Here is a 24,911-nt window from a genome sequence, read left to right as displayed (position 1 = left end):
CGATACCACTGAGCCAAAGGTCTACTAGGCCGATAGCTCAGCACTAATGCATCTGCATGAGGCTTCGGGAGGGAGGTTTACTAACATACTCTCACAAACTCTGCTATGCTAGTTGGCATCTGTTACACTATCACACTTGTGTTACACATATTGAGAGGATCATCAATTTAAACAATGTTTAAATGGAATTTTAGAGTATCTTATTGCTGAGGTGATGCATTCTTTCATGGAATATTCTGCAGCATATTCCTTCCACTTCATGTGGTGCGTGTGTGTGAATGAGTGCTGGTTAGGGGCAGGGTTTTGTCTGTCTGCCACTCCACCCATTAGACCAGTGCAGTGTGGGTGTTGCCTTTCCTGGGTGTGTCAGCCTCCCATGCAACATTTCAGGACAGAGTCATACCTGTACGAAGCAGCCGAACAGGTAAGGTGTCTCACCTGTCACTGGTAAAAGACTTCTCATACCTTGTAATTCTTTTATGGTACAGACTGTCATATTTTACTGGTACATTTTTCTGGAACTGATATAAGTTCTAAGGTTTTTCTTACAATTAGAATTAAAGTATTTTAGGACTTTGGATGTAAGTACAGTATAACAGTATACAGTAAGTACAGCATTTGGTCAGAGTGGAGATATTTCACAATGATTAAAGCACTGTAACTTAACAGTTTTGTTTTCTGGTCTTCTCCCGTCCTTAGGACCAGTCATGTCGCGATTCTTCAAGAAAATGGTCAATAAAATCATCCATGATGATTCGGATGATGACTCGGTGAGTGTATCATTTCTCTATCTTCCCTTATAATCGACTCATGACAGCCATCATGCAAAAAAAACACCAAAGCTCTCCCCAAAGACTTCAGTTTATATGGCCTGGCTGCTAGCCCAAAAAGACCTTGTCCAAAATGTTGGCTCATTCCCTACATAGGGCTGTTGGCCATGTTGTCTGGCACTCTAAATTTGGCACTACATAGGCTGTTGGTTACATTGTCTTATTCCCTATTGTACGTGGTGGAATGTGCAGTGAACAGATACACATTTCAGATTCATCTTAGACATGAGGCACGTTCAGTTTTAACGATGAGCTATGTGTTACAGGATGGACACGAGAGGAAGGCCCCAGTACCTCCGTATCACGGGACGGTCGTCCCCCATCCCAACTTCAATGCCCACGCGGACGCAGCCGCCCTCCGCAAGGCTATTGACTCCAAAGGTAGGCTACTGCATGGTGACACTGTCTTGGGACTGGGGCATCTCTGCTTGTCTAATCACACGGTAGAACATAGACAGTAACAATGCAGTGTTAATTCAAAGCTTAGTCAACATCTACTAGAAGATTATATGGGGTCCCAGAGTACTCTCTAAGTGTTAATTTAACGCTGTATTTTACTGTGTACTGTAGGCAGATACAGTACACTCTCAGAAATTAAGGTACAGAACTCCTCGCTGTGGCAGTACCCTCTAGGGGAGTACCATTGCTTTGCTTGATTGATACCCCAAAAAAGAGGTGCGTTCAGTTTCTTGCAATGTTGACCAATGTGCATCTGTCACCTCTTTTTTGAGGTACCACCCAAGCGACGCAATGGTATTCCCCTTGAGGGTACTGCCACAGCGACGAGTTCTGTTCCTTAATTTCTGAGAGTGTATATATGTGAACATTAAGTATTGGGTTATACTATATGGGTAAACCTGCTTTTTTGGCATACTACGTATGGTCCAGATGTGGATGAGGACACGATCCTGGAGGTGGTGGTGAGGAGGACTAACTACCAGAGGCAGCAGATCAAAGCGGCCTACCAGCAGGAGACCGGAAAGGTACAGTGAACTCCACACACAGCACTCTCTCATGGAGACTGCAAAGGTACAGTGAGCTCCACAGGGGTGCATTTCTCAAAAGAGAAGTTGTTAGCCTGTTAGCAACTTTGGTAGTTGCCAATGGGGAAATGCATTGAAAGCAACAAAAGTATCTAATGTAGTAAGCAACTTTGGTTTCGGGAAATGCACCCCTGGACAGATACAGCCAGCAACCATCAGGAGACTGGACAGGTAGAGTGAGCTCTACTCTCTCATGCCGTTACTGTGGATTACGTACTGGGGTGAATTTCTCAAAACCAAAGTTGCTTACTACATTAGCTACTTTGTTGTTTTCAATGCATTTTCCCATTGGCAACTACCGAAGTTGCTAACAGGCTAACAACTTCTCTTTTGAGAAACTCACCCCTGTAATGGCAGAGTTGTATATAAAGTAGAGGCAGAAGTACTGTTACGGATGTAATTACAGCGGTGTCCAGTGGTGTGATATAACATAGTTGCAGCTACATCATATCATTCTACTAGTGTTGCAATTACATTTCCAGCAGTACTTCTACTTCTACTTTATAAAACAAATTACATAATTGACATTAACAAGCAGGAGACTGGAAGGTTATGCAATACTCTCTCACAGAGACTGGAGGAACAGTAAGCAATACTCGACTGGTGCAATTTCTGTGGATTACCTACATAGCCACTAGCAGGAGACTGCGGAGGTATAGTAGGCTGTACTCTCTCATGCAGACTGTCAGGTACAGTGAAGTGACCTCTACTCAGCTCATGGAGGCAGACAGTGAGCACAGCAGAACTCTGTCATGAGGTTACTGTGGATTACAATGCATTACTCTTCAAGCATGATTATTAAAGCATGTTTATCAATGTGTATGTCGCCTTCTCTTTACCAGCCTCTGGAGGACGCTATGAAGTCTGCGCTGAGGTCCGACTTTGAGGACGTGGTCTTGGGGTTGCTCATGACCCCTGCCCAATACGATGCACACGAACTCAAACATGCCATGAAGGTGAGTCATTGAAAACCCCTTTGTGCAGAGCCAGTTATAACCTTATTGACAACTTCTATACTACAACATTTCGAAGGTGCTGGTTACATGTATGTGGATATTTTTAAATGTGGATATTTTTTTAATCCGGCATTTGGATTAAAATAAAAACACCATTGCGACAGGTGTGCTTTAGCCCCCTAAAAGGGATACTTTTAAAAATGGATTTTTGAAACAAGATTTCTAAAACTCTGTTGAAGTATAAATGAGAGGGCAAAACGGATGCGATTTCAAAAATATCCATATACATGTAAACGGTTTTTATGTCGTAGTTTCGAAGTTGTCATGCAATGTTGTGATGATGTAGTTGAGTCTTTTCAGCAAAGAGTGAATGGGCCCACAAGTGAACCAATCCGAACAAAGAAGCTACTTATTATTTATAGAGATGTCCGATATTGGCTTTTTTGCCGATATCCGACATGCCGATATTGTCCAACTCTCAATTTTCAATTCCGATATCGGCTGATACCGATGTCGATATATGTGGGTCATTTTTTTTATTCTCAAAACAAATTTTAGGTAACATTACACATCTACTGTTGTGGAACAAAATATGCTTAATTTTATTGTAATGCCCCACTAGATGCATTCTCAAATGCAACAAAGCTTTCCAAATATTAACATCGTCTGTGCAAAATGGAAAAATAATTAAGGAGAAAAGTGTACAGTAATTCAAGCATTATTATATCGGTTTTGATAGGTCAAGAATCTGATACCGATATTGACCGATATTACATTTTACACTTGTCTAATTATTTATTTCAATGGAGTTCTGTTGCTGTTAGAGTGCTACCGTATGCTGTACATCGATGTTAACCACATAAGAGACAACAACAAATACTTTAAGTTGACGAACCAGTAATGACATGGCTAAGTTGGAATGTATGTAAAGAATGTTTGTCATGTCGTAATAATGCTGTCATACTCTTTTTTCATTCTAATTGTAACTCCACATACAAGACAGCTTGAAGTACAGTAATTAATATTTGAATGTTTTTGATGTAGCTTTGATGCAATAGGTTTACTGTATGTAGCACACCTGAACTCTAGGGAATGCCTAGTTCATTGTATGGTATATATTTTATGTTATGAGAGTTAATCATTTCTAATGTAATTGTAACCCAACTGAAATATGCCTAACCTATGCAAAGGTATTGAGAGTATTAATATATTTTGCTTATGAGATTTCATTTGTATTTAACGTTGCAGTTCATTCATATGGATATAGGTATTGGCTCTTTACGGTGCTATGTTCTATTCCTGGTATCCTATTTGTTGACGGGGGTTGCGATGGGAACGGGGGTTCGGCTGAGGAGAAACGTTAAAAAGTCAGACGTTTTTCTTTGTGATGTTCCTGAGCGGACTTTGATTAATTTGCTTCGCAGTCAGTGAACATGACTTAAGAGACATTACTACCAGGATTCACCGACACGTTTCCTGTCGGTGTCATGTTTGTATTTTATTGACTTTGTTCATCGCGAGGACGAGTTTGGACACTGTTTTGCGACTATGCTAGTCGGCAGCTAACCGCTTCGCAGCCGCATCTTTGCCAGCCGCTATCAGCAGTGGTTGATTGCTGCTAACCACTAGTGACAGTAGACTGCTACCTTACCGAGAGGAGTCCAAGGTGTCGGAGAGAGATGTTCCGGGGGACGGACACGGTGATGGTAACGGGCACGAACATCGCTGGACGTTTAACAACGCTGTCTGTGGATTACGGTAACCGGCAACTGGTAGTGAGTACCGGTAGCCTTCGTTTCAGTTGGAATTTATGAATGAGCTCCACCGCGCGCCATCTGGGCCCTTGACTGTTTGTTTTGAAACCCCGGCCGGGTATTTTTTCTTTTTATGTTCGGGTTTGATTGCTTGTCCTTGTTGACAGTATGACTTATGTGTTTTAAAGAGTTAATCACAAAGAAAAGGGTTTTAAATAAATGTTATTGCTGATCGTTTATAAACACTTTGACGCATCACCTTTCATTCTAATGTTGTGGTGAATTGATTACCTGTTATGTGTACAGTGTAAATAGATACATATTTATCTCTGAGGTGTAACTCAGAGTGGGGGCTCAAAGCACAATCTATATGCACAGCAGTCAACAGTAAACATTTTCCCAGTTTACCCCAGCCTCTCGTTAAGTGAGTATTCATCCCTAGACTGTCATCTTAATGTCAACATGCTGAAGAGCAGGGTTGCTACACGTGGGGACTTTCGTCCGGGATTGAAGTTGATTGCTGTGTTTTAAAGGTCAATGGGAATTTAATTGCCATGTGAATTTTATATTTGTAATAATTTGTGTTTAAATGTTGCTATTTTAATGTGATAACAGTTGTGATTTTACTGATACGGTGATATGAGTAGACGGTGTTGACAAGTTGAAGAAAATAATAGGCCTACTGTATATTCATTTACACTAATGAAATATGGAGGAGGACCAGGTTATTATTTGGTGTAAGGACAGGGGTATTGATTTTAAAAGAGCAATAGTGCTTAGTAATGTGCCAGTAAATGTTACTGATGAGGTTGTGTACAACACATTAGATAATGCACTAGTTTTTGGGAGGTCCAAAATCATAGGTCGGTTTCTGGCAGCTTGTGGAAGGACTCAGTTAATTCTCCTTGAGATATCACAGGATGTCAGTGTAGTTCAGATGCCTGAGCAGGTAAGCTTAACCCTTAGTACTGAGGTGGCTCCCTGGGTGGTCAGTGTGGCTGCTGCAGCCTCGTCTATGAAGATTTCCCCAGAGGAAGATTTTGAAGCCAAGCTGAAAGCCTTCCTGGCTCATGAGGGAAAGACTGTTGCTGATGTGCAAGGCCTGTTAACCCCTTCCATGCCAACCCCAGCCATGCCTGCAGTGAAATTGCCTGTTATGCCCTTGCCTGCCATGCCTGCAGTGCCTCTGCCTGCTATGCCCATGTCAGCCATGCCAAACCCTGAAATGCCATCCCCTACCATGTCACCACCAGCATCATTAGACCTGAACATGCAGCTTGTCAATGCCATCACCTCTTTAGTGGACAAATGTCAGGCAGCTCCAGTGGAAAATCCAGTCCACCGGAAGCTCAGAGTGTTCTCAGGTATCAAACCAACACCGCCTGGAGAAGAGGAATATGATGCTTGGGCAGAACAGATGACGCACCTGCTTGATGAGTGGAAATGTTCAGACCCCCTGAAGAAGCAGAAAATCGTTGAATGTCTTAAAGGCCCAGCAGCAGATATTGTGCGATGTTTGAGAGTGAGTAACCCCAGTTCGACGGCAGATGATTACTTGGCAGCATTGGAAACCGCATTTGGAACCACTGAGAGTGCCTTAGACCTCATGTTCAAGTTCCGTAACACATTTCAGCTGCAAGGTGAAAAACTCTCTACATACCTCCTGAGAATTGACAAGCTACTGCACTCTGTGTTCAGAAAAGGTGGAATTCTGCTACGAGACATGGATGGGACCCGCATTGACCAAGTGGCACGGGGCGCCTTGCCTAACGACCTGGTTGCACTCCGCATCATGTTGATCTACAAATTCAAGCCTCCACCCAGTTTCACTCAGCTGTTGCGTGAAGTGAGAGCAGAGGAGGCTCTGATCTTTGAAAGGTCGACTGCCAGTCATGTCGCTGTCTCTGCTACGGTTGCTCCTGTTGAGTACAGCACCAGCCCTACAGTGTTTTCTTGCCCCAGTCCAGTGTCTACTGAACATGTCCCTTCTGTTGAGAGTCTGACCAAAGAGGTGCAACACCTTAAGAATGAGATGACACGGCTGCTCTCATTTTCCGTTTCATCGCCCTCAGCAGCACCCCATATGACCTCCCAGAGACCCAGCCAAAGAATGGAGACAAGACTCGAGAGCACACTCAGAGCACGACAGGACCGAGTTGGTGTTTTCTGCTACAAGTGCGGGGAAGATGGCCACTTCGCACGTGAATGCCAGAATGCAGAGAACCTCAGAAAAGTCAACCAACGCCTCTTAAAGCTGAAACGGCCGACGGGAAACTTCCCAGGGGCCCAGTAAAGGAACGAACTGGTGTCCCGGTGATGACCCGTTCCACAAAGTGCAAACCGCTGCAAGGACAGAAAGCTGTGCTCCCAGTAGGCCTTGTTGGCCCTAGCTCTGTTGTCTCAGTCAGAATTGAAGACATATATGCTAAAGCTTTACTGGACAGCGGATCTCAAGTCACCCTTCTTTACCGCTCGTTTTACAACAAGTACTTGAAGCACATACCACTGACTCCAATTCATTGCTTGGAGTTATGGGGACTCAGTGCGGAGGAATATCCCTATGATGGCTATTTATGCTTAAGTCTTGAATTTAACAGTGACGTAGTGGGAGTGACAGAGACAGTAGAGGCACTTGTGCTTGTGTGTCCAGACCCGACAGTCAGAGGAGAGGCATCCATTATAGTTGGCACTAACACCTCGGTAGTACAACGTTTGTTCAAGTCCTGTAAATTAAGAGGAGGAGATGACTTCTTGACAACCATGAGGGTGCATCCTGAAATTAAAGAGGCGTACAAGAGGTTTCAGAAAGTACCTGACAAGGGGGCAGCAGAAATGAAGAGGGGCACGGTGTGGCTCGCTGAGGCTAGGCAGAAGACAATACCCCCGGGTGCAACAGTGACCATCAGTGGCATCCCAAAGTTCCCTCACCCTGTGAACACCCAGAGTGTGCTGGTAGAGCAGACTGAAGAAGGAACCTTTCCTGATGAGCTCATGGTCATTCCTATCCTCAAGACAGCTGAAGAGATGCAGAACCGTCGCATTACAGTCATTGTCAGGAACATGTCGACTCGAGAAGTTAAGCTGAACAGAAGAATGCCCATTGCTCAGCTGTTCCCAGTGGATATTGTGGATAAAGGCCCCACAACACAAAATAACTCCAATGTGCTGAGTTCCGATGCATTCAACTTTGGCGACTCTCCAGTACCGAAAGAGTGGAAAGAGAGACTGTGCAAGAAGATGCTGCAACGGAAGGAGGTCTTTTCTCAAGGAGAGTTTGATGTGGGCTGCGCAAAAACCACCGAGCATACCATACGGGTGACAGAGGGGAAGCCATTCCGAGAACGCTCCAGGCGTCTGCCCCCAGGTGATGTGGCTGATGTGAGACAGCATCTGGATCAACTCCTCAAAGCTGGCATCATTTCAGAGTCTCGAAGCCCCTATGCATCTCCCATTGTGGTGGTGCGAAAGAAAAATGGCACCATTCGCATGTGTGTAGACTACAGGACACTGAACAGACGGACTGTCCCTGACCAATACACAGTGCCCAGAGTTGAGGATGCACTTGCCTGCCTGAGTGGAAGCCAGTGGTTCAGCGTGCTTGATCTGAGGAGTGGATACTATCAGATACCCCTGAGTGAGGCTGACAAAGACAAGACTGCGTTCATCTGTCCTGCTGGGTTTTACCAGTTTGAACGAATGCCCCAAGGAATCTCTGGTGCTCCTGCCACCTTCCAGCGTGCCATGGAGAGAACGGTGGGCGACATGAACCTGCTAGAAGTGTTAGTGTACCTTGATGACTTGATAGTGTTTGGGAGAACACTGGAAGAACACGAACAGCGGCTCCTGAAGGTCCTAGACAGATTGAAAGAGGAGGGGTTGAAGTTGTCGCTGGACAAATGCCAATTCTGCTGCACCTCTGTGAACTACCTGGGGCACATTGTTTCCAGGGAAGGCGTTTCCACAGATCCTGGTAAAGTAGAGGCTGTGAAGTCCTGGCCACGCCCGAACAACATCTCTGCCCTCCGCTCTTTCCTGGGTTTCAGTGGGTATTACAGGCGGTTTGTGAAAGGCTACTCACGGATTTGCTACCCACTTAACCAGCTGCTGAAGGGCTGCATGCCAGCTGGTGTACCCCGCGCAAAGTCTAAGAAAGACAACAATGCGACCCAGGCAAACCCAAACCAAGAGCCACAGCAGATGTTCCATGCTTCAGAGCCGTTCGGATCCAGATGGAGTCCTGAGTGTGAAGCAGCCTTTGAGACGCTCAAGCAGTGCCTGTCAGAAGCACCTGTCCTGGCCTTTGCAGACCCACAGTATCCCTACACCCTTCATGTAGATGCCAGCCGCGAAGGTTTGGGAGGTGTGCTGTACCAAGATCAAGGAGGTGGTCTGCGTCCAGTTGCATATGTAAGCAGAAGTCTCTCCCAGTCCGAGAAGAATTACCCTACACACAAGTTGGAATTCTTGGCGCTTAAGTGGGCTGTTACAGAAAAGCTGCATGACTACCTGTATGGGGTGAGGTTTGAAGTACACACAGACAACAACCCACTCACCTATGTCCTCACTACAGCCAAGTTAGATGCAGCTGGACACCGCTGGCTGGCAGCACTGTCGACTTACGAGTTCAGCCTTAAGTATCGACCTGGAAAGCAGAACATAGATGCGGATGGGTTGTCACGTCGTGAGCATATTTCACCGGCTGGTGTCAAAGCAATGTGCCAAGTGTCCCATGCCTGCTGTTCAAAACACCCTCAGCCTCACAGAGCCATAGACCTTATTGGCGCCCCCAAGCAAGCTGTACCCAGGGCCTTCTGCAATGTTTCTGCTGTGACAACACACCATCTCCCCCAGTTGAGCACAGGGCAGATTGCAAGGTCCCAGCAAGCAGACCCATGCATTGGAGAAATCATGAAAGCTGTAGCCCAAAAAGACTGCCACTCGGCTGACAGAAGGGCGCATCCAGACATCCCACTGTTGCTGAAAGAGTGGGAGAAACTTCAGTTAAAGAACTCTGTTCTCTACCGTGTGTCAAAGCCACCTAATGCTCCCTCTCGTCAGCAGTTGTTGCTCCCTCAAGAGTTCAGAGAGACAGTGCTGCAGTCCCTCCACAACCAGTCTGGCCACCTGGGTTTTGAGAAGATATATGGGCTTGTACGAGAGAGATTCTACTGGCCCAGGATGAAGGCAGATATTGATAAGCACTGCAAGGACTGTGCTAGATGCATCCAGAGAAAGACCTTGCCCACAAGAGCCGCTGAGCTTTCCCACCTCAGCAGTGATGGGCCAATGGACCTCATCTGCATTGACTTCCTGTCCCTGGAGCCAGACTCCAAGAACATCTGCAATGTGCTTGTTGTCACTGACCACTACACCAGGTATGCACAAGCGTTTCCCACAAAAGATCAGACATCAATGACAGTTGCCAAAGTACTGTGGGAAAAGTTCTTCATTCACTATGGCCTGCCTAACAGAGTGCACTCAGACCAGGGCAGAGACTTTGAGAGTCGTCTCATCCATGAATTGCTAGGCATGCTGGGAGTGAAGAAGTCAAGGACCACCCCATATCACCCGCAGGGAGATCCGCAGCCTGAGCGTTTCAACAGGACACTGCTCAATATGCTCGGCACGCTACAACCAGAGCAAAAGGGAAAATGGAGCCAGCACATCAGTTACCTCGTCCATGCCTACAACTGCACAAAGAATGACAGTACAGGTTACAGTCCCTACTTTTTGATGTTTGGACGTGAAGCTCGGCTACCAGTTGATGTGTGTTTTGGCGTGTCCAGTGACAACTCATCCGCAAAGTCTTACGCAAGATATGTTGCAAACATGCGAAGAGACCTTCAAGCTGCCTATCAGATGGCTGAAACCATGGCTGGGAAGAGGAATGAGGGAAACAAACGCCTTTACGATCAGAGGGTCCGTTACTGTCCACTTGCTCCTGGTGACAGAGTGTTACTGAAGAACGTCGGCCTACAAGGGAAACACAAGATAGCAGACCGTTGGTGCTCAGACCCATACATTGTACAGAGTCAAATGCCAAACTTACCTGTGTACAGGCTGAGACCAGAGAATGGAGTAGGTCCTGACAAAGTTCTACACCGCAACCTGCTATTACCGGTAGGACAAGACGTCTCACTGAGCCCAAGATACACTGTGAACGAACCGAAGAGACGATCCAGCCGGCGCCTGAGAAGGAGGCAAGCTCCAGTGCCTGAGGAAAAGGAGAGAAGGATGGCCAGTGGAACGTCCACGTCTGAGTCAGAAGGAGAGGAGCTGGTGGTATCCTATCCACCCATGATCCAAGAGACTGATGAAGATGACTCTGATGTGCCCATTAGATCAGTCTTTGAAAGAGACTGGTCTGCAGAACCCCATGACTCAGACCCTCTGGAAAGTCAGTCCGGTACACTCTCACCTGCCTCTCCCTGTGAGGCTGCCTCTCAGTCTCGCCCTAGTTTAATCCTCCATGGAAATCCTTCTGAGCCATCACCAGACCCCCCTGGTGCGCACATACCTCTGCCCCTGCCTCTGCCCTACCCTGATTCCCCGCACAGTCACTCTGTTCCCAGTCTGCTGTCTGCTCAGCACGTGCCCACTGCTGAGTCCCCTGACCTGTCACCAAACTCCTCTGGTGCAGACATACCTTTGCCTTACCCTGATTCCCCGCCCTGTCACTCTGCTCCCAGCCTCGCGTCTGCTCAGGATGTGCCCACTACTGACTCAAGTCACGACTCCCCACTGCCCGGTGCTGAAGAGGAAATGCAGCCAACGGATGGTCTACGAGAGCTGAGGACTGATGACTCGGAGAACCAAGTATGCCACCAGAGGTCTTCCCATGACGCCCCAAGACCCCAGAGGGTGAGAAGGGCACCGGTAAGGCTGGCATATGACTCCCCAGGGCAGCCCACCTCAGTAACCTCCCTGTCCCTCTGTCCTGTAGTGAATAGGTCAGATTTTGTCCCACCCACTGGTATACGGTATGTTAGTACCTTATTTACATGGATAGGTCCTAGGCCCTGTTAAAGGTATGGTAGCTTAGTGTAAATGGTGTATGACTAACTTGTGGGTATGGGTATTTTTGGGTGTGGTTAACATTGTTCCTTCTTTTCCTTGTGTCATGAGGACATGACCTTTTCTTGGTAGGGGGAGAGTGTAGCACACCTGAACTCTAGGGAATGCCTAGTTCATTGTATGGTATATATTTTATGTTATGAGAGTTAATCATTTCTAATGTAATTGTAACCCAACTGAAATATGCCTAACCTATGCAAAGGTATTGAGAGTATTAATATATTTTGCTTATGAGATTTCATTTGTATTTAACGTTGCAGTTCATTCATATGGATATAGAGTTCTTCAGCGGAAGCGGAAGCATGTAGTAGATTGTAGTCTTTCATGTTAGCATTTAAGGACGTCCTGGTTCCTATCGGCTTCCGGGCTCCATTGGGAATGAATAGGGGTAAATTTCAAATAAGCTCCGAGTGCAAGCACGCGCTTAGCGAACCCCCGCAAACTGTCGAGGGTGTTAAAAATAGGCTGTAGGTATGACATGGTTGATCATTTTGTGTCAAACTTCGACATAAATACGATGTTGCGTCCATATGCTAAACCCGGAAGCTTTTGGCGACTACAGAAACGGCGCCAGTATCTAACGGCATGTACGTGCGGAAGGTTGTACCCATGGCAACCAAAGGAAAGTATGTAGTTCGGAAGTTTTAATGATCAGAAAGGGGTTAGCAATATTGAATTATAATCGTCATGATTTAACATGTGAATACACCAACATGATGATACGATCCGTTCCACTAATGAGAAAGGGATGCGGGGACACGCTAATGTTCGTTGTTGCCGTGCAACTTATATTTTTGCCAAACCTGAATCTCTATGGCGTTTTGCAATGTAAAAAATCGCCAGGGAACCAGTAGTCCAAACGCCGCATACAAGTTGACGTCAACGCTGAAGAGCCAGAGAGATTCTAGAATGAGAGGGGACATATGGCGGCCATCTTGGTGACGCCTCCGGGGTGCTATTTCGCGATTAAGTAGACCAGATCTGAGAGTCAATGGGAAAAATGAATGGGGAAACTGAGTATAGGACGGAGGGGAACCCAGCGGTTGTGAAAACCATATGGTTGAAACGACCGTGAAAAACTGATCAACCTAGACTACTTGGTTGTGGCATACGAGTCAAAATAAAGCTTTTTGAGCCACTTTTCTCACGGTTTTTTTGACAGAGCGCAGGCGCAGTAGTTCCATAACGGCACGAGAGCAACGGCTTTTCACAACTGAGCATGTGCATAATTTCGCGTGCGCCGATGCAGCCAGATGATTGGATCACTGTCAACGCAGCTCAGCAGGCACATTGGCTCTTGTTACCAGAAAGGCGGGTAGACGCCATATTTGCGTTACGAATCTTCACCGTTAATTTCTATGTACCTGTTCTATCTCCCCTTACTAGACTATAGAGCTCGAAAGTGACGTCACTTCCCCCGATTTCATGGGACCTCAACGGCATTTTTAGCCGAAAATCGTAGCATGTAATCCAATGGCGGTATTAAAATGATATTTCGATCCCCTTCGAGTTGTGCCACGAGCTCCATATATGTTGTTTCTGATATTTTTGCTTAATTTTTCGTACGAACCCCCAAACTTTTTAGAAAGCTGTGTTTCTTCACATTTTTCATGCCGACGGCCTCGGAACAAAACATTGATACTTCTGCATGAATAATCTTTATCTAGCCTCTTAAACAGCATATTTGTAGCCCAGCGCATATCATGACTGAGATCAGAAGATATTTACTCTCTACCATGTTGTTAGATGGTCAGCTTAGGTCCCGTGAAACGCGGAACTAAGGGGCGGGACTTTCGAGCTCTATATCTCAGGAAGAGCTCTATAGGTATTGGCTCTTTACGGTGCTATGTTCTATTCCTGGTATCCTATTTGTTGACGGGGGTTGCGATGGGAACGGGGGTTCGGCTGAGGAGAAACGTTAAAAAGTCAGACGTTTTTCTTTGTGATGTTCCTGAGCGGACTTTGATTAATTTGCTTCGCAGTCAGTGAACATGACTTAAGAGACATTACTACCAGGATTCACCGACACGTTTCCTGTCGGTGTCATGTTTGTATTTTATTGACTTTGTTCATCGCGAGGACGAGTTTGGACACTGTTTTGCGACTATGCTAGTCGGCAGCTAACCGCTTCGCAGCCGCATCTTTGCCAGCCGCTATCAGCAGTGGTTGATTGCTGCTAACCACTAGTGACAGTAGACTGCTACCTTACCGAGAGGAGTCCAAGGTGTCGGAGAGAGATGTTCCGGGGGACGGACACGGTGATGGTAACGGGCACGAACATCGCTGGACGTTTAACAACGCTGTCTGTGGATTACGGTAACCGGCAACTGGTAGTGAGTACCGGTAGCCTTCGTTTCAGTTGGAATTTATGAATGAGCTCCACCGCGCGCCATCTGGGCCCTTGACTGTTTGTTTTGAAACCCCGGCCGGGTATTTTTTCTTTTTATGTTCGGGTTTGATTGCTTGTCCTTGTTGACAGTATGACTTATGTGTTTTAAAGAGTTAATCACAAAGAAAAGGGTTTTAAATAAATGTTATTGCTGATCGTTTATAAACACTTTGACGCGTCACCTTTCATTCTAATGTTGTGGTGAATTGATTACCTGTTATGTGTACAGTGTAAATAGATACATATTTATCTCTGAGGTGTAACTCAGAGTGGGGGCTCAAAGCACAATCTATATGCACAGCAGTCAACAGTAAACATTTTCCCAGTTTACCCCAGCCTCTCGTTAAGTGAGTATTCATCCCTAGACTGTCATTATCTTAATGTCAACATGCTGAAGAGCAGGGTTGCTACATGTATGTAATGTGATTTATGTATGTCCCTTGGCAGGGTATTGGCACGTGTGAGTGTATTCTGATCGAGATCCTGACATCCAGATCAAATGAAGAAATCCGGGGGATAAAGAAGGTCTTTAAAGAAGGTGTGTGTGTGTGTGTGTGTGTGTGTGTGTGTGTTAGGGATGGCACAAACCGCACCGAAAACCGAAACCGTACAATTCACACACATACCGAACCGAACCGTGCAATCCATCGCAAACCGCAATTCATGTACTGCCCAGAAAAATATGTAAAACATATTCTAGACAGATATAGAACAGATTCTAGGAGTATCTTATCCAGTCTGTCTGATTAAAACATTAGCGTATAAGACCAAATTAGAGGATGACACAATGAAAATCACACCATTTTCACATTATAAGCCTATACAAACCATATGTAGGATATTAAGTGATAAGTCCGATTCTATTAGCCAGTGCACCATTTATCATGAACTAAAAAAGAACCGTAGAGAACAGAAAACCGTGACCTTGACACCGTGATATGAGCTGAACCGTGAATTTTCTGAACCGTACCACCCCTAGTGTGTGTGTGTTATTGCATCCAAATACTGTCATCACAAGTCAATTATGTTGATAAGAGGTACTTACTGTACGTGTGTGTGTGTCTCTCTCCCGGTGTGTGTGTGTGTGTGTGTGCGTGTGCGTGCGTGCGTGCGTGCGTGCGTGCGTGCGTGCGTGCGTGCGTGCGTGCGTGCGTGCGTGTGTGTGTGTGTGTGTGTGTCTTGCTAATAGCCTATGATGAGAGTCTGGAGGAGGACATCAAGAATGACACAGACGGACACCTACAGGAAGCCCTGCTGGCCCTCTGCAAGGTACCAGAAGAGTCCAAAACCATGTACTATTCTGTGTGTGTGTGTGTGTGTGTGTGTGTGTGTGTGTGTGTGTGTGTGTGTGTGTGTGTGTGTGTGTGTGTGTGTGTGTGATGGAGATCTAAAGGCAGGCCTGATGGCCCCATGCTCGTAAACAACAACACCACATTCCAACACCTGTTATGTAGCACGCCTCACTTCCTCTCTTCCTGCTGCAGGCCGACCGCTGTGAGGACGTGGACATTAGTGACAGCGTCGCCAAGAGTGACGCCAAGGTAAACAACAGCCAATGTAATGGGCACATTAACGGAGCAGTTGAGTATTCATTTAACATGTAGCATTTGATATTTAAGCAATATGACACGAGTGGGAGTGAGGTTGTTCTGGGACACCCTCGCCCGGGTGTGATTCGCCGCAGGCACGAAGCCGCAGGCTGAGTGCCGTAGGTAATTACACCCGTGAGGGTGTCCCAGAACAACCTCACGACCACAAGTGTTATATTGCTTTTATACAATAGTTCCTTTGCTAACACAATTAGTTCATTAAAATAAATGTTAAATTATTTTAATTACTTTATTTGATTGTTTATTTGCTTGTTCCTCCGCTCCGGAAAAATAGTTCCAGTTATTGTCTTTGGTTGCTGCGCAACGCGCACCAAGTTGGTTACGGTTAGTTTGTATCGTTGGTCGCGGAGTGATTATTAGATGTGAAGAGTCATTCATAGAGTGTTGGAGGATACCCTCACTCCTAGTGACGTGTAGAACGCCTCTTGTCCAATCACAATTTGTGAAATAATTCGACCGGATCTAACTATTGTATAATTCCAAATATTTGATGATATTTCATTTACTATTGTGCTCGAGACAGTCAAATTGCACAAATTAAGGAAAACATGGCATCACACACTCTCAGGATCTACCAAAATACATCAAACACAATGCCAACACTAAAACACAGATTACACATAGTCCTCAATTTAAGATAATATGACACATATTATTTAAAAAAATACACCAAAAATATATAATGTAGAAGGCTCCGTGTTAGGGTAAGGGTTAGGGTACTATAAACAAGGGATAATGGCTGGCGAGGTGACCGGTTATACTGTACGAGGTTAATGGCGAGACAGCGGCTCCAAACTCTGGCGACATGCGCAGGTGATTAGTACTCTCCAATGGTCCTCCACAGGCTCTGCACGAGGCAGGGGAGAACAAGATGGGCACTGACACCTCCGTCTTCATCGACATCTTCACCTCCAGGAGTGAACCGCAGCTGCACAAAGGTGAGATTCGAAGACCTATAGATGTTGACCTAGAATAGCTTTTATTCATTTTATTTAACCTTTCTTTTAACCCATTGATGCCTGATGTTACGTTGCGCAACATTGGCCCTGGCGCCTGGAGCTGCATTACGCAACTTTCAGGCTCATGAGATTTGAGACAACTTTGTCAAAAAATCTCTGTTTGTTTGAGACGAATGAACATGTTCTGATGAAAGATGAGGGTCTTAGCAATTAAATGCAACTTAGTGCATATTTTTATGTGCTTCAGAAGCTGAGATATTTAGGTTTTTATAGGCTGAGGGCAGCTTTTCTTCAAAAGGGCTCAGGCATTCAGCACTCTTTTTTGCAGGTACCTTAGGCGTCAATGGGTCAACCAGGAAGTGGTCCTGTTGAGTTACAATAACTCACTTGGCAGGGAGCACTGTCCAAGACAGGCAGCAAAACAGTTACAGCACAATAGAATAAAAAAGACAAGACAGACCTCAGCTACATCACAGATATCGTAGCTAGTAAACAGACAAAAAGAAGCATACAGAGGCTGACAACCTATGTATACACAGACAACTAAATTCCAGACAACACAGTTAAGGTTGATTGTAAGAGGTATTTTACTACGTAGATGTATATATAGATACCCTGTATCAGGGGCGTTGCCAGAAAATGGATGGGTCCAGATAAAAATCAGGCATTACCAAAACATGTCACCAACATACCTGACCACGCCCTATGAACTTCCTTGTCTTCTGGTGCCATTGTACTAAATAAATTAGAGAATCTTTGATTGTACCACAACAAACACTATCCAGAGTTTCTGACCTTTGTTGAAGCCATTGATTTGCTTAATCTGGTCTAAATATTGCTACAAAATACAGCTTTTTTGTCATAATTACTGATTTTACAAAGTACTAACTGATTGGCTAACCAATGATATAGAATGCCATACCTCTGGATGGCACAGTACATGAATGGGGCTCAAGGCCGTTTTATGGGTCTTGTTTCATATTTTGATTCCTTTTAATGCTTGTTCAGTATTTCAGTATGCATTATTGACACTCTCTATGTGTGTTCAGTGTTTCCATATTCATTATTGACACTCTCTCTATGTGTGTTCAGTATTTAAGTACTATGGGAGGTATAGCGAAGTGTCATTGGCTGAAGCCGTGGATGAGGAGCACACAGGAGACATTGATGACTGCCTCACCACATTGGGTAAGAATCGGTGTGTGTGTGTCTGTGTGTCTGTGTGTGTCTGTGTGTGTGTGTATGCATGCCTGGATTCTCATTGCAATGCTTGCTTGTTTGTCCAGTTTGACCGGCTTAGCTCAACAGGCCTTGTTGTGTGACTAGACCTATGGGTGTAATTTTTACCTGTAGTTGGTGGGGGACATGTCCATGCCACTTTTGAGATGAACCTAGCTTGTTCCCGCCGCTTTATTACAAATGTAATGCAAACCGTTATTACATATATGATGCAAAAGGAGCATACAGTATCTGGACAATTTGCCATTGTAATGTCCCCACAACTTTCCAAGTCAAACCTACACCTTTGACTAGACCAATACAACTACAGACATGTGTGTGTGTGTGTGCATGTGTGTGTGTGTTTGTTTGTGTGTGTGTGTGTGTGTGTGTGTGTGTGTGTGTGTGTGTGTGCGTGCGTGCGTGCGTGCGTGCGTGCGTGCGTGCGTGCGTGCGTGCGTGTGTGTGTATGTGTGTTAAATATCAGTGAAGTGTGCCTGGAACAAGCCTGCCTACTTTGCTGAGAAGCTGCACCTGGCGATGAAGGTAACAGTGCTCCCATCACATGACAATTTCACTCATAACGTGTTTCATAGCAATGTACTGTATATGGCTGATTATACTATAATCATTAAGTGAGTTGTAGCAATGTTTATTGCAGGTTATAATAAGTAATCGTGAAGTGTGTTATAGTATGTGGATCACATTTCCAAAAAATCAACAAGGCAGTTCAACCAATAACGAAATGTTCTAGTGATTAAAGAACTTTTACATTTTAAGGTCAGAAATGTTCTGCAAAGATACTGAGATGACCCTTTCATATCCCCAAATTTAATTAGCCCATAGCCCTTCACCATAGAGATGAATGTGATGACTTAGAGATGAATTTTGTTATTTTACAGGGCTGGGGGGCCAATGAGGAGACTCTGACGAGGATCATCGTGAGTCGCTCTGAGATTGACCTGAAGAAGATCCTGGTAGAGTTCAAAAGGATGTTCGGACGCACCCTGCAGGACGCCATTCTGGTGTGTGCTTTAACCTGTAGAATAGAAATGTAATGAAATGAAATTAATTAAAGTGAATACTAAACTGAACCCTGCAGGAGAGTATTGTGGTGGTGAGTGCTTCAACCTGTAGAATAGAATAGTCAGAGCTTTATTAAACGGGAGCCTGGTGTTGTGTACTTATTTTTGTTGTTCCAGTTTACTTAATTTAGTCCAGCAACCAATGGTATTGAGACGGATATGCATGTTTTTTTTCCCCTTAGCTTTACAATTGTAAAAATGTAACCAAAACTGCTGTTGTGTTTGCACTTGACAGAAGGAGACCAAAGGCCACTTTGAGAAGATCCTCCTGGGCTTATGTGGCAACAACTAACCCCTCACATGGCCGGGCCTGGACAGATGACATACCTCTGCATTCATATTCCACATGCACTGTTTTGAAATAAATATGTTGCAACTAACCTATCAGAAATAAAGGTACAGAACTCGTCGCTGTGGCAGTACCCTTAAGGAGAGTACCATTGTGTCGCTTGGGTGGTACCTCAAAAAAGAGGTGACAGATGCACATTGGTCGGCATCGTAAGAAACTGAACGCACCTCTTTTTTGGGGTACCAATCAAGCGACACAATGGCACTCCCCTTGAGGGTACTGCCATGGTGACGAGTTCTGTACCTTTATTTCTGAGAGTGCACCTGGAGACTGTTTGTTCAGCATCACTTATATCATTTATGTACTTAAATGAAATATAAGATATAAGACATGTACTACTTTCATGTATTAAGCCTAAATAAAATAAAGGATACCATCACACTTATATTTTGTCCTCATCCTTCATTTTATGTGTAGTGGGGACATTATCAAATGTATACCTTCAAAATTCATGCATTAGTTTTAAAAAACTAGATACTGTGCACCTTTAAACACTCATATCGGATCTCAAATGGAATGATAAACAATATAGACAGTATACGCAATATTGCATTGTTAGCAGCATAACAGCTAAAATCTGCTTCAAAATACTTTGATGTCGGGGAGCCTTTAAAATGTTTCACTCTTAATAAGACATCCAGTGGAACTTTGGACAGCAGAAGGCAGTTGAATCAGTATCAGTTACACACCATACAAGTGAATTTCGGAAGTGAAGCTTAGGCTTAGTCAACATTAGAGTTCTCAACTGGTCGGGTCAGCCCGACAAACCCGACGGGCCTTTTGGGTTCGGGCCGGGTTCGGGTCGAAAATATAAGCATATGGCTCGGGTCGGTTTGGTCCGCGGGCTCAATCTTTTCCGCCCAGTGGAAAAAAAAAAATCAGTTCTGCTGTTTACCGTGAATCATGGCGAATTTCCCCTTGATGGGTCAGTAAAGCTAGACCTATCTATCTAAATATATGTAGGCCTGCGTAACGAAGGTCTGGCAGGCTGCTGCATGCAACCTTGCGCAGTGCTTAATTTGTAAATCACCTACCAGAACGCAAAACAAACATCACATCACAGCGATGATGAGTTGGAAAGAGGTCCCGGAACGCACAGAAAAACTACATTGGCTACAATTACGCAAACTAATAAAAACGGGAAAAAAGTTCTTAGATGCAATTTTAACGATATTGAGTCCCATGTCAGCTCATGGAACCATAGCCTACTTTTGTTTCTTAATACAAGGGACGGTTGGCAATCCAATGACTATTTTAAACAACAGCCATAGTAGCATATTAAATGCTGTAATGACAACAACCAATATTTTTAGTTTGATCGCGAACTTTATTGCTTAGTAGTCTCAGCAAATGCAGTGCATGGGAATTATGTTTTCCCCATGAGGTGAAACGAAACCGAAGCGGTCTTCTACATAGGCTATAGCCTACTAGAAAGGACAGTGGCTTTCCAATTCGGTTATCCTTTCCCCGTATTCACACAACGTTGGCAAATGCGTATTAAACGTTAAATCCACGCTTTGTTGGCGACTTTGTTGCATATAATTTGGATAATCCGCATGTGCTGTTGCGATATACCACTTCACTATTTAAATGGCTCGTGCACCGAAGGTAAGCGAGCGGCAGCGAAGGTGCCGGTAGACTTGGCTTTTCACACTGACTGTCTGCTCGCGCTGCGGTCTGGTTGAAAATCCCCTCAGTAAATGTTTTATTTTGAGCGTGAATGAAATATCACCTTGTCTTTGCTGTTTTCGTGCTCAAATTGACTTGTAACCAACTGTCGGGTCTTGGGAGGGCAGGAAACACGCGCACACACACATGCGGAGCGCTCGCCAGCCGAGGAAGATCTCATCCTCTCACCTAGGCTATCTGTCTTATTTGCTACATGGCTGATCAATGCACCAACCGTAGCCCAGGTGCCACTAGAAATTAGTATGTCCAAAAACTTGTGTGCCGACCAAAATTTTATGAAAGTTTTAAACAATGTTTGGCACAGCCAGGCTTTCCATCTCATCCACGCATATGAACAAACAAGGAGGGAGGGGCAACTTCACGTAGCCTACATTTAATCAGATACACGGGGTGGAAATGTAGTAAGCCTACATTTAGACGTCAAAACAAAAGGTGGATAGATTGTTGTTGCCGTGAAGAGGCTATTGAAATCGCGCTGTGGATGATTCTGCTTAAATAGCAAGAACGTTTCCCCATTTCATATTATGTTTCTATTGTGGAAAATATCTTTTCACTAGGTTTTTAAGTGGGTTATGCAATTTACTGCACATAAGTGCACTTAAAGACCCACCACAACCCGTCATTCTCCATAGGATAACGTGGGGAAACTCGACCCCCGACTTCGGGCCTCGAGCCGGGTTCGGTTAGATAATTCTAGTGATGTGTCGGGTAACATCGGGCTCGGGCTTTAAAAGCCACGGGCCGGGTAGGGTCGGGTTGACATTTTCAGGCCCGTTGAGAACTCTAGTCAACATTACGTCATAAACAGACACACACACATACCCTTACAATCAGCATAGATTGGCACCTGTCTCCTAACACACACACACACACACAGAGCGAGAGAGTCATTCTTCATTCATTCTCGAGAACCAGCTGAGCAGGCAAGCAGGTAAAACTGGACATCAGGGTCCCGCCCCATTGTCACCACACCTACTACCTAGGGCAGTCTAATGTGTGGGCTCCCAACCTGTATGACACCTGTTCGAGTGTGTCACTCTACATTCCGCCACGCACACTCCCCAACGAGCACGTAAGTTACCTTGACTTTCTACTATTCATCTTGATGACACAAACTTCATGTTAAAATAGACTGCTTATTTAAGACAATGCCACAGAGATTAGTGTCCTGACATATGATGTACTGTGTGTTTATGTAAGATTAATTCACACAGATGGTTGGACAGCTTTGTAGAAATCTCTCATTTATCGAGATAACCTATTTAGTTGGTTGCAGATTTTTGTGCTTGTGTAATATTGTGTAGTGGAATACAATGTGTTCTATACTGTACTTTTTCCAACGTCTTCAGGGATACTGTCTTTTCAATCTCAATTACAGTATTTATTGCTTGATGAACAAGGAAAGCATATAATGTTGTGACACATGCTGTGTTGTCATTATTTTTACTGTAGGTGATAGGTGTCTCTGCAGTGGCTTCAATGGGTCTCTTTTCAAAACTCTTCAAGAAGGTCACCGAGGACAAATCAGATCAGGATGATGACCTGGTAAGACAAAAAAAGTCTCAAAAGTCTAAACGCAACTGCACACTCTTGCCGATGGCAGATTTATTGGAACGTTTTTGTCAGAAGCCTGCACCTCGTAAGCAGGCACGTCGTAATGGGGTGGGGGATGGAACTGAGTCACCAAAGCCCGATGTATGTGAGGGACCCACACAGAGTCAGATGCTGTATATGGACAGAGGCGATTCTAGGGTCAGATGGGGCCCCAAGCGAAAAAGCAAAAGAATGGACATTTGAACTACTGTACACTACACTACTGTAGCACAGTATGGGCTATTATTCACTATCTAGGGGCTTGGGGGCCCCAAGCGACTGCCTGCCTTGCCAGTGGCCAGATGCGCCTCTGTATATGGATTTACGGTATAGGTGGTGCAGTCCATTTTGGCTGGGGTGTACATGCTGTATAGGGCCCAGAATTAGCTGCTTATAAGAATCGCTGCTGTGGCACTGGTTTGGGGGGGAGATGGACTTGAGATGAGAGGGTTGCAGGCTGAAATACCACCCTTCCATGTTTTACCGCATTCCATGGCTGAGGTGCCCTTCAGCAAGGTACCTAACCTCATACACCAGTACAGGTACTGTAATCAATGCTCTGTAAATAACGAGTCGCTTCGCAAAAAAATGTAATATAATGGTGTGTGTTGGTTTTCTGTTCAAAACAACACCAAGACTCAAAACAACACAAACATCTCAGGAAACGAAGATGATGGTCGTAATAATACACTCTGTCCTGTCATCATTACCATTCTCCCCACAATTACTAAGTCCTCCAAGCCAATGAAACGTTTGGCACTCCTGGTATGTGTGGCATTTGTTTACCTCATACGTAGAAGTATGCAACGAGCATCCCCTGATGATAGTGTGTGTGTGTGTCTGTGTCTGTGTCTGTGTCTGTGCGTGTGTGTGCAAGTCTGTGTGTGTGTGTGTGTGTGTGTTAGCTACAGGCACACAGGTCAGATACACACAGACAACACACTACTCAACACAGATAATACAGGCACACAGGTCAGATACACACGGTTAGGATACTCACTGCAGACACACAGGTCAGAGACACGGCAGGAGAATACTGAGTTAGACACACAGCCAGGCAGTAGGCTACAGGAACGCAATCAACTCACTCAGTGTGTGTGTGTGTGTGTGTGTGTGTGTGTGTGTGTGTGTGTGTGTGTGTGTGTGTGTGTGTGTGTGTGTGTGTGTGTGTGTGTGTGTGTGTGTGTGTGTGTTTGTGTGTGATTAAAGGACTTAAATGATGCGTTGGGGAAGAAGAAGGCCCCAGAGAAGCCCCCATACTACGGCACGGTGACCCCCCACCCCAACTTCAGTGCCATCAGAGATGCGGCAGCACTGCAGAAGGCCATCGAGGCCAAAGGTCAGCTCTTTACATCAACACTGAGCAGATGCCTTTAACAAAAGAAACAAGAATTTACAATCTTCTACAATCAAGTGTATTTGGTCCCAGAATGTTAAACACTGCTTTTTTTACACACAGACAAGTTTTGGAGCTATATTACTGGGCAGCAACATGATTGGAGTCTGAAACTTTTTGTCTACTGCTGATCCATGTGCTCTTGATAAATGTGTTGTAGTGATAATTGTAACACTATAATAATAACACTGTAATAATTGTAGAGTTGGGTAACAGCCCAAATAAAATCTCGTTATATAAAATAGTTGCCCAGAAACATTGCTCAAAAAGTTGCCTAGTTCTTAACTGGAATGGTCTTGGGACCCATAATTTTCTATGACTATTCAATTGTGACCCATTTTTTTGTGCAACACTGTCGGCCCGTGGGTCAGCTAGAGAACGGTTTGCTTTTTGGACTGTTTGCATGTGACGGTGGTCCGTAGACCCTATTAGTCCTGACGTCCATTTATTCTAATATCAAAAATATAGCCATACATTTGAAAATATATTTTTGTGTTGTGTCATGTATTTATTAGCATGTTGTCTCAATTTTGGGACTGTCAATGAAAGGGTTACTGAACATTTTTACACAACTGTTCCGCGACCCACCCAGGACCCCTCCACGACCCACCAGTTGAGAAATGCTGTCCTCTTAGTGTGTTATCATTGTTACAGTTATATAGTTACCGAGTACAGTAACCATATTATAGACTTCTGTAGGGCCTATGGTAACCCTCACAGGATTGCTGGCCTTCTGACATACTGTTTGTGCTATAATAACATTCCCGATAGTTTTTAAGTAAGACTTGGTCATTACCCTTTTGGTAACAACAAGCTTATAATAGAGAGGCTACATGTACTAGGGGTATAGACCCCCTGGATTGTCTTGATCTATAACGCACACACACACACACACACACACACACACACACACACACACACACACACACACACACACACACACACAGACATTGTGCAACACACAAC

General features: G+C 44.8%; 1 protein-coding gene across 1 annotated transcript in view; it reads left to right on the top strand.

Annotated features, from left to right (window-relative positions):
* The first annotated feature begins 153 nt into the window (after window positions 1-153).
* The window catches only part of LOC134457712 (uncharacterized), a 32,781-nt gene continuing 8,023 nt past the window's right edge, over window positions 154-24,911 (top strand). The window contains exons 1-16 of the mRNA XM_063209688.1: window positions 154-424; window positions 700-770; window positions 1,097-1,211; window positions 1,719-1,813; window positions 2,716-2,829; window positions 14,494-14,584; window positions 15,236-15,315; window positions 15,531-15,587; window positions 16,501-16,594; window positions 17,708-17,803; window positions 18,321-18,379; window positions 18,736-18,858; window positions 19,154-19,199; window positions 21,880-22,028; window positions 22,409-22,501; window positions 23,759-23,888. Coding sequence (XP_063065758.1) covers window positions 708-770; window positions 1,097-1,211; window positions 1,719-1,813; window positions 2,716-2,829; window positions 14,494-14,584; window positions 15,236-15,315; window positions 15,531-15,587; window positions 16,501-16,594; window positions 17,708-17,803; window positions 18,321-18,379; window positions 18,736-18,858; window positions 19,154-19,199; window positions 21,880-22,028; window positions 22,409-22,501; window positions 23,759-23,888 — 1,405 coding nt within the window. The 5' untranslated portion in view covers window positions 154-424; window positions 700-707. The remainder of the gene's footprint in view (window positions 425-699; window positions 771-1,096; window positions 1,212-1,718; window positions 1,814-2,715; window positions 2,830-14,493; window positions 14,585-15,235; window positions 15,316-15,530; window positions 15,588-16,500; window positions 16,595-17,707; window positions 17,804-18,320; window positions 18,380-18,735; window positions 18,859-19,153; window positions 19,200-21,879; window positions 22,029-22,408; window positions 22,502-23,758; window positions 23,889-24,911) is intronic.

The sequence above is a fragment of the Engraulis encrasicolus genome, chromosome 11 (genome assembly GCF_034702125.1).
Source record: "Engraulis encrasicolus isolate BLACKSEA-1 chromosome 11, IST_EnEncr_1.0, whole genome shotgun sequence".
Taxonomy (NCBI): domain Eukaryota; kingdom Metazoa; phylum Chordata; class Actinopteri; order Clupeiformes; family Engraulidae; genus Engraulis; species Engraulis encrasicolus.
This window is presented reverse-complemented; position numbering and strand designations above follow the sequence as displayed.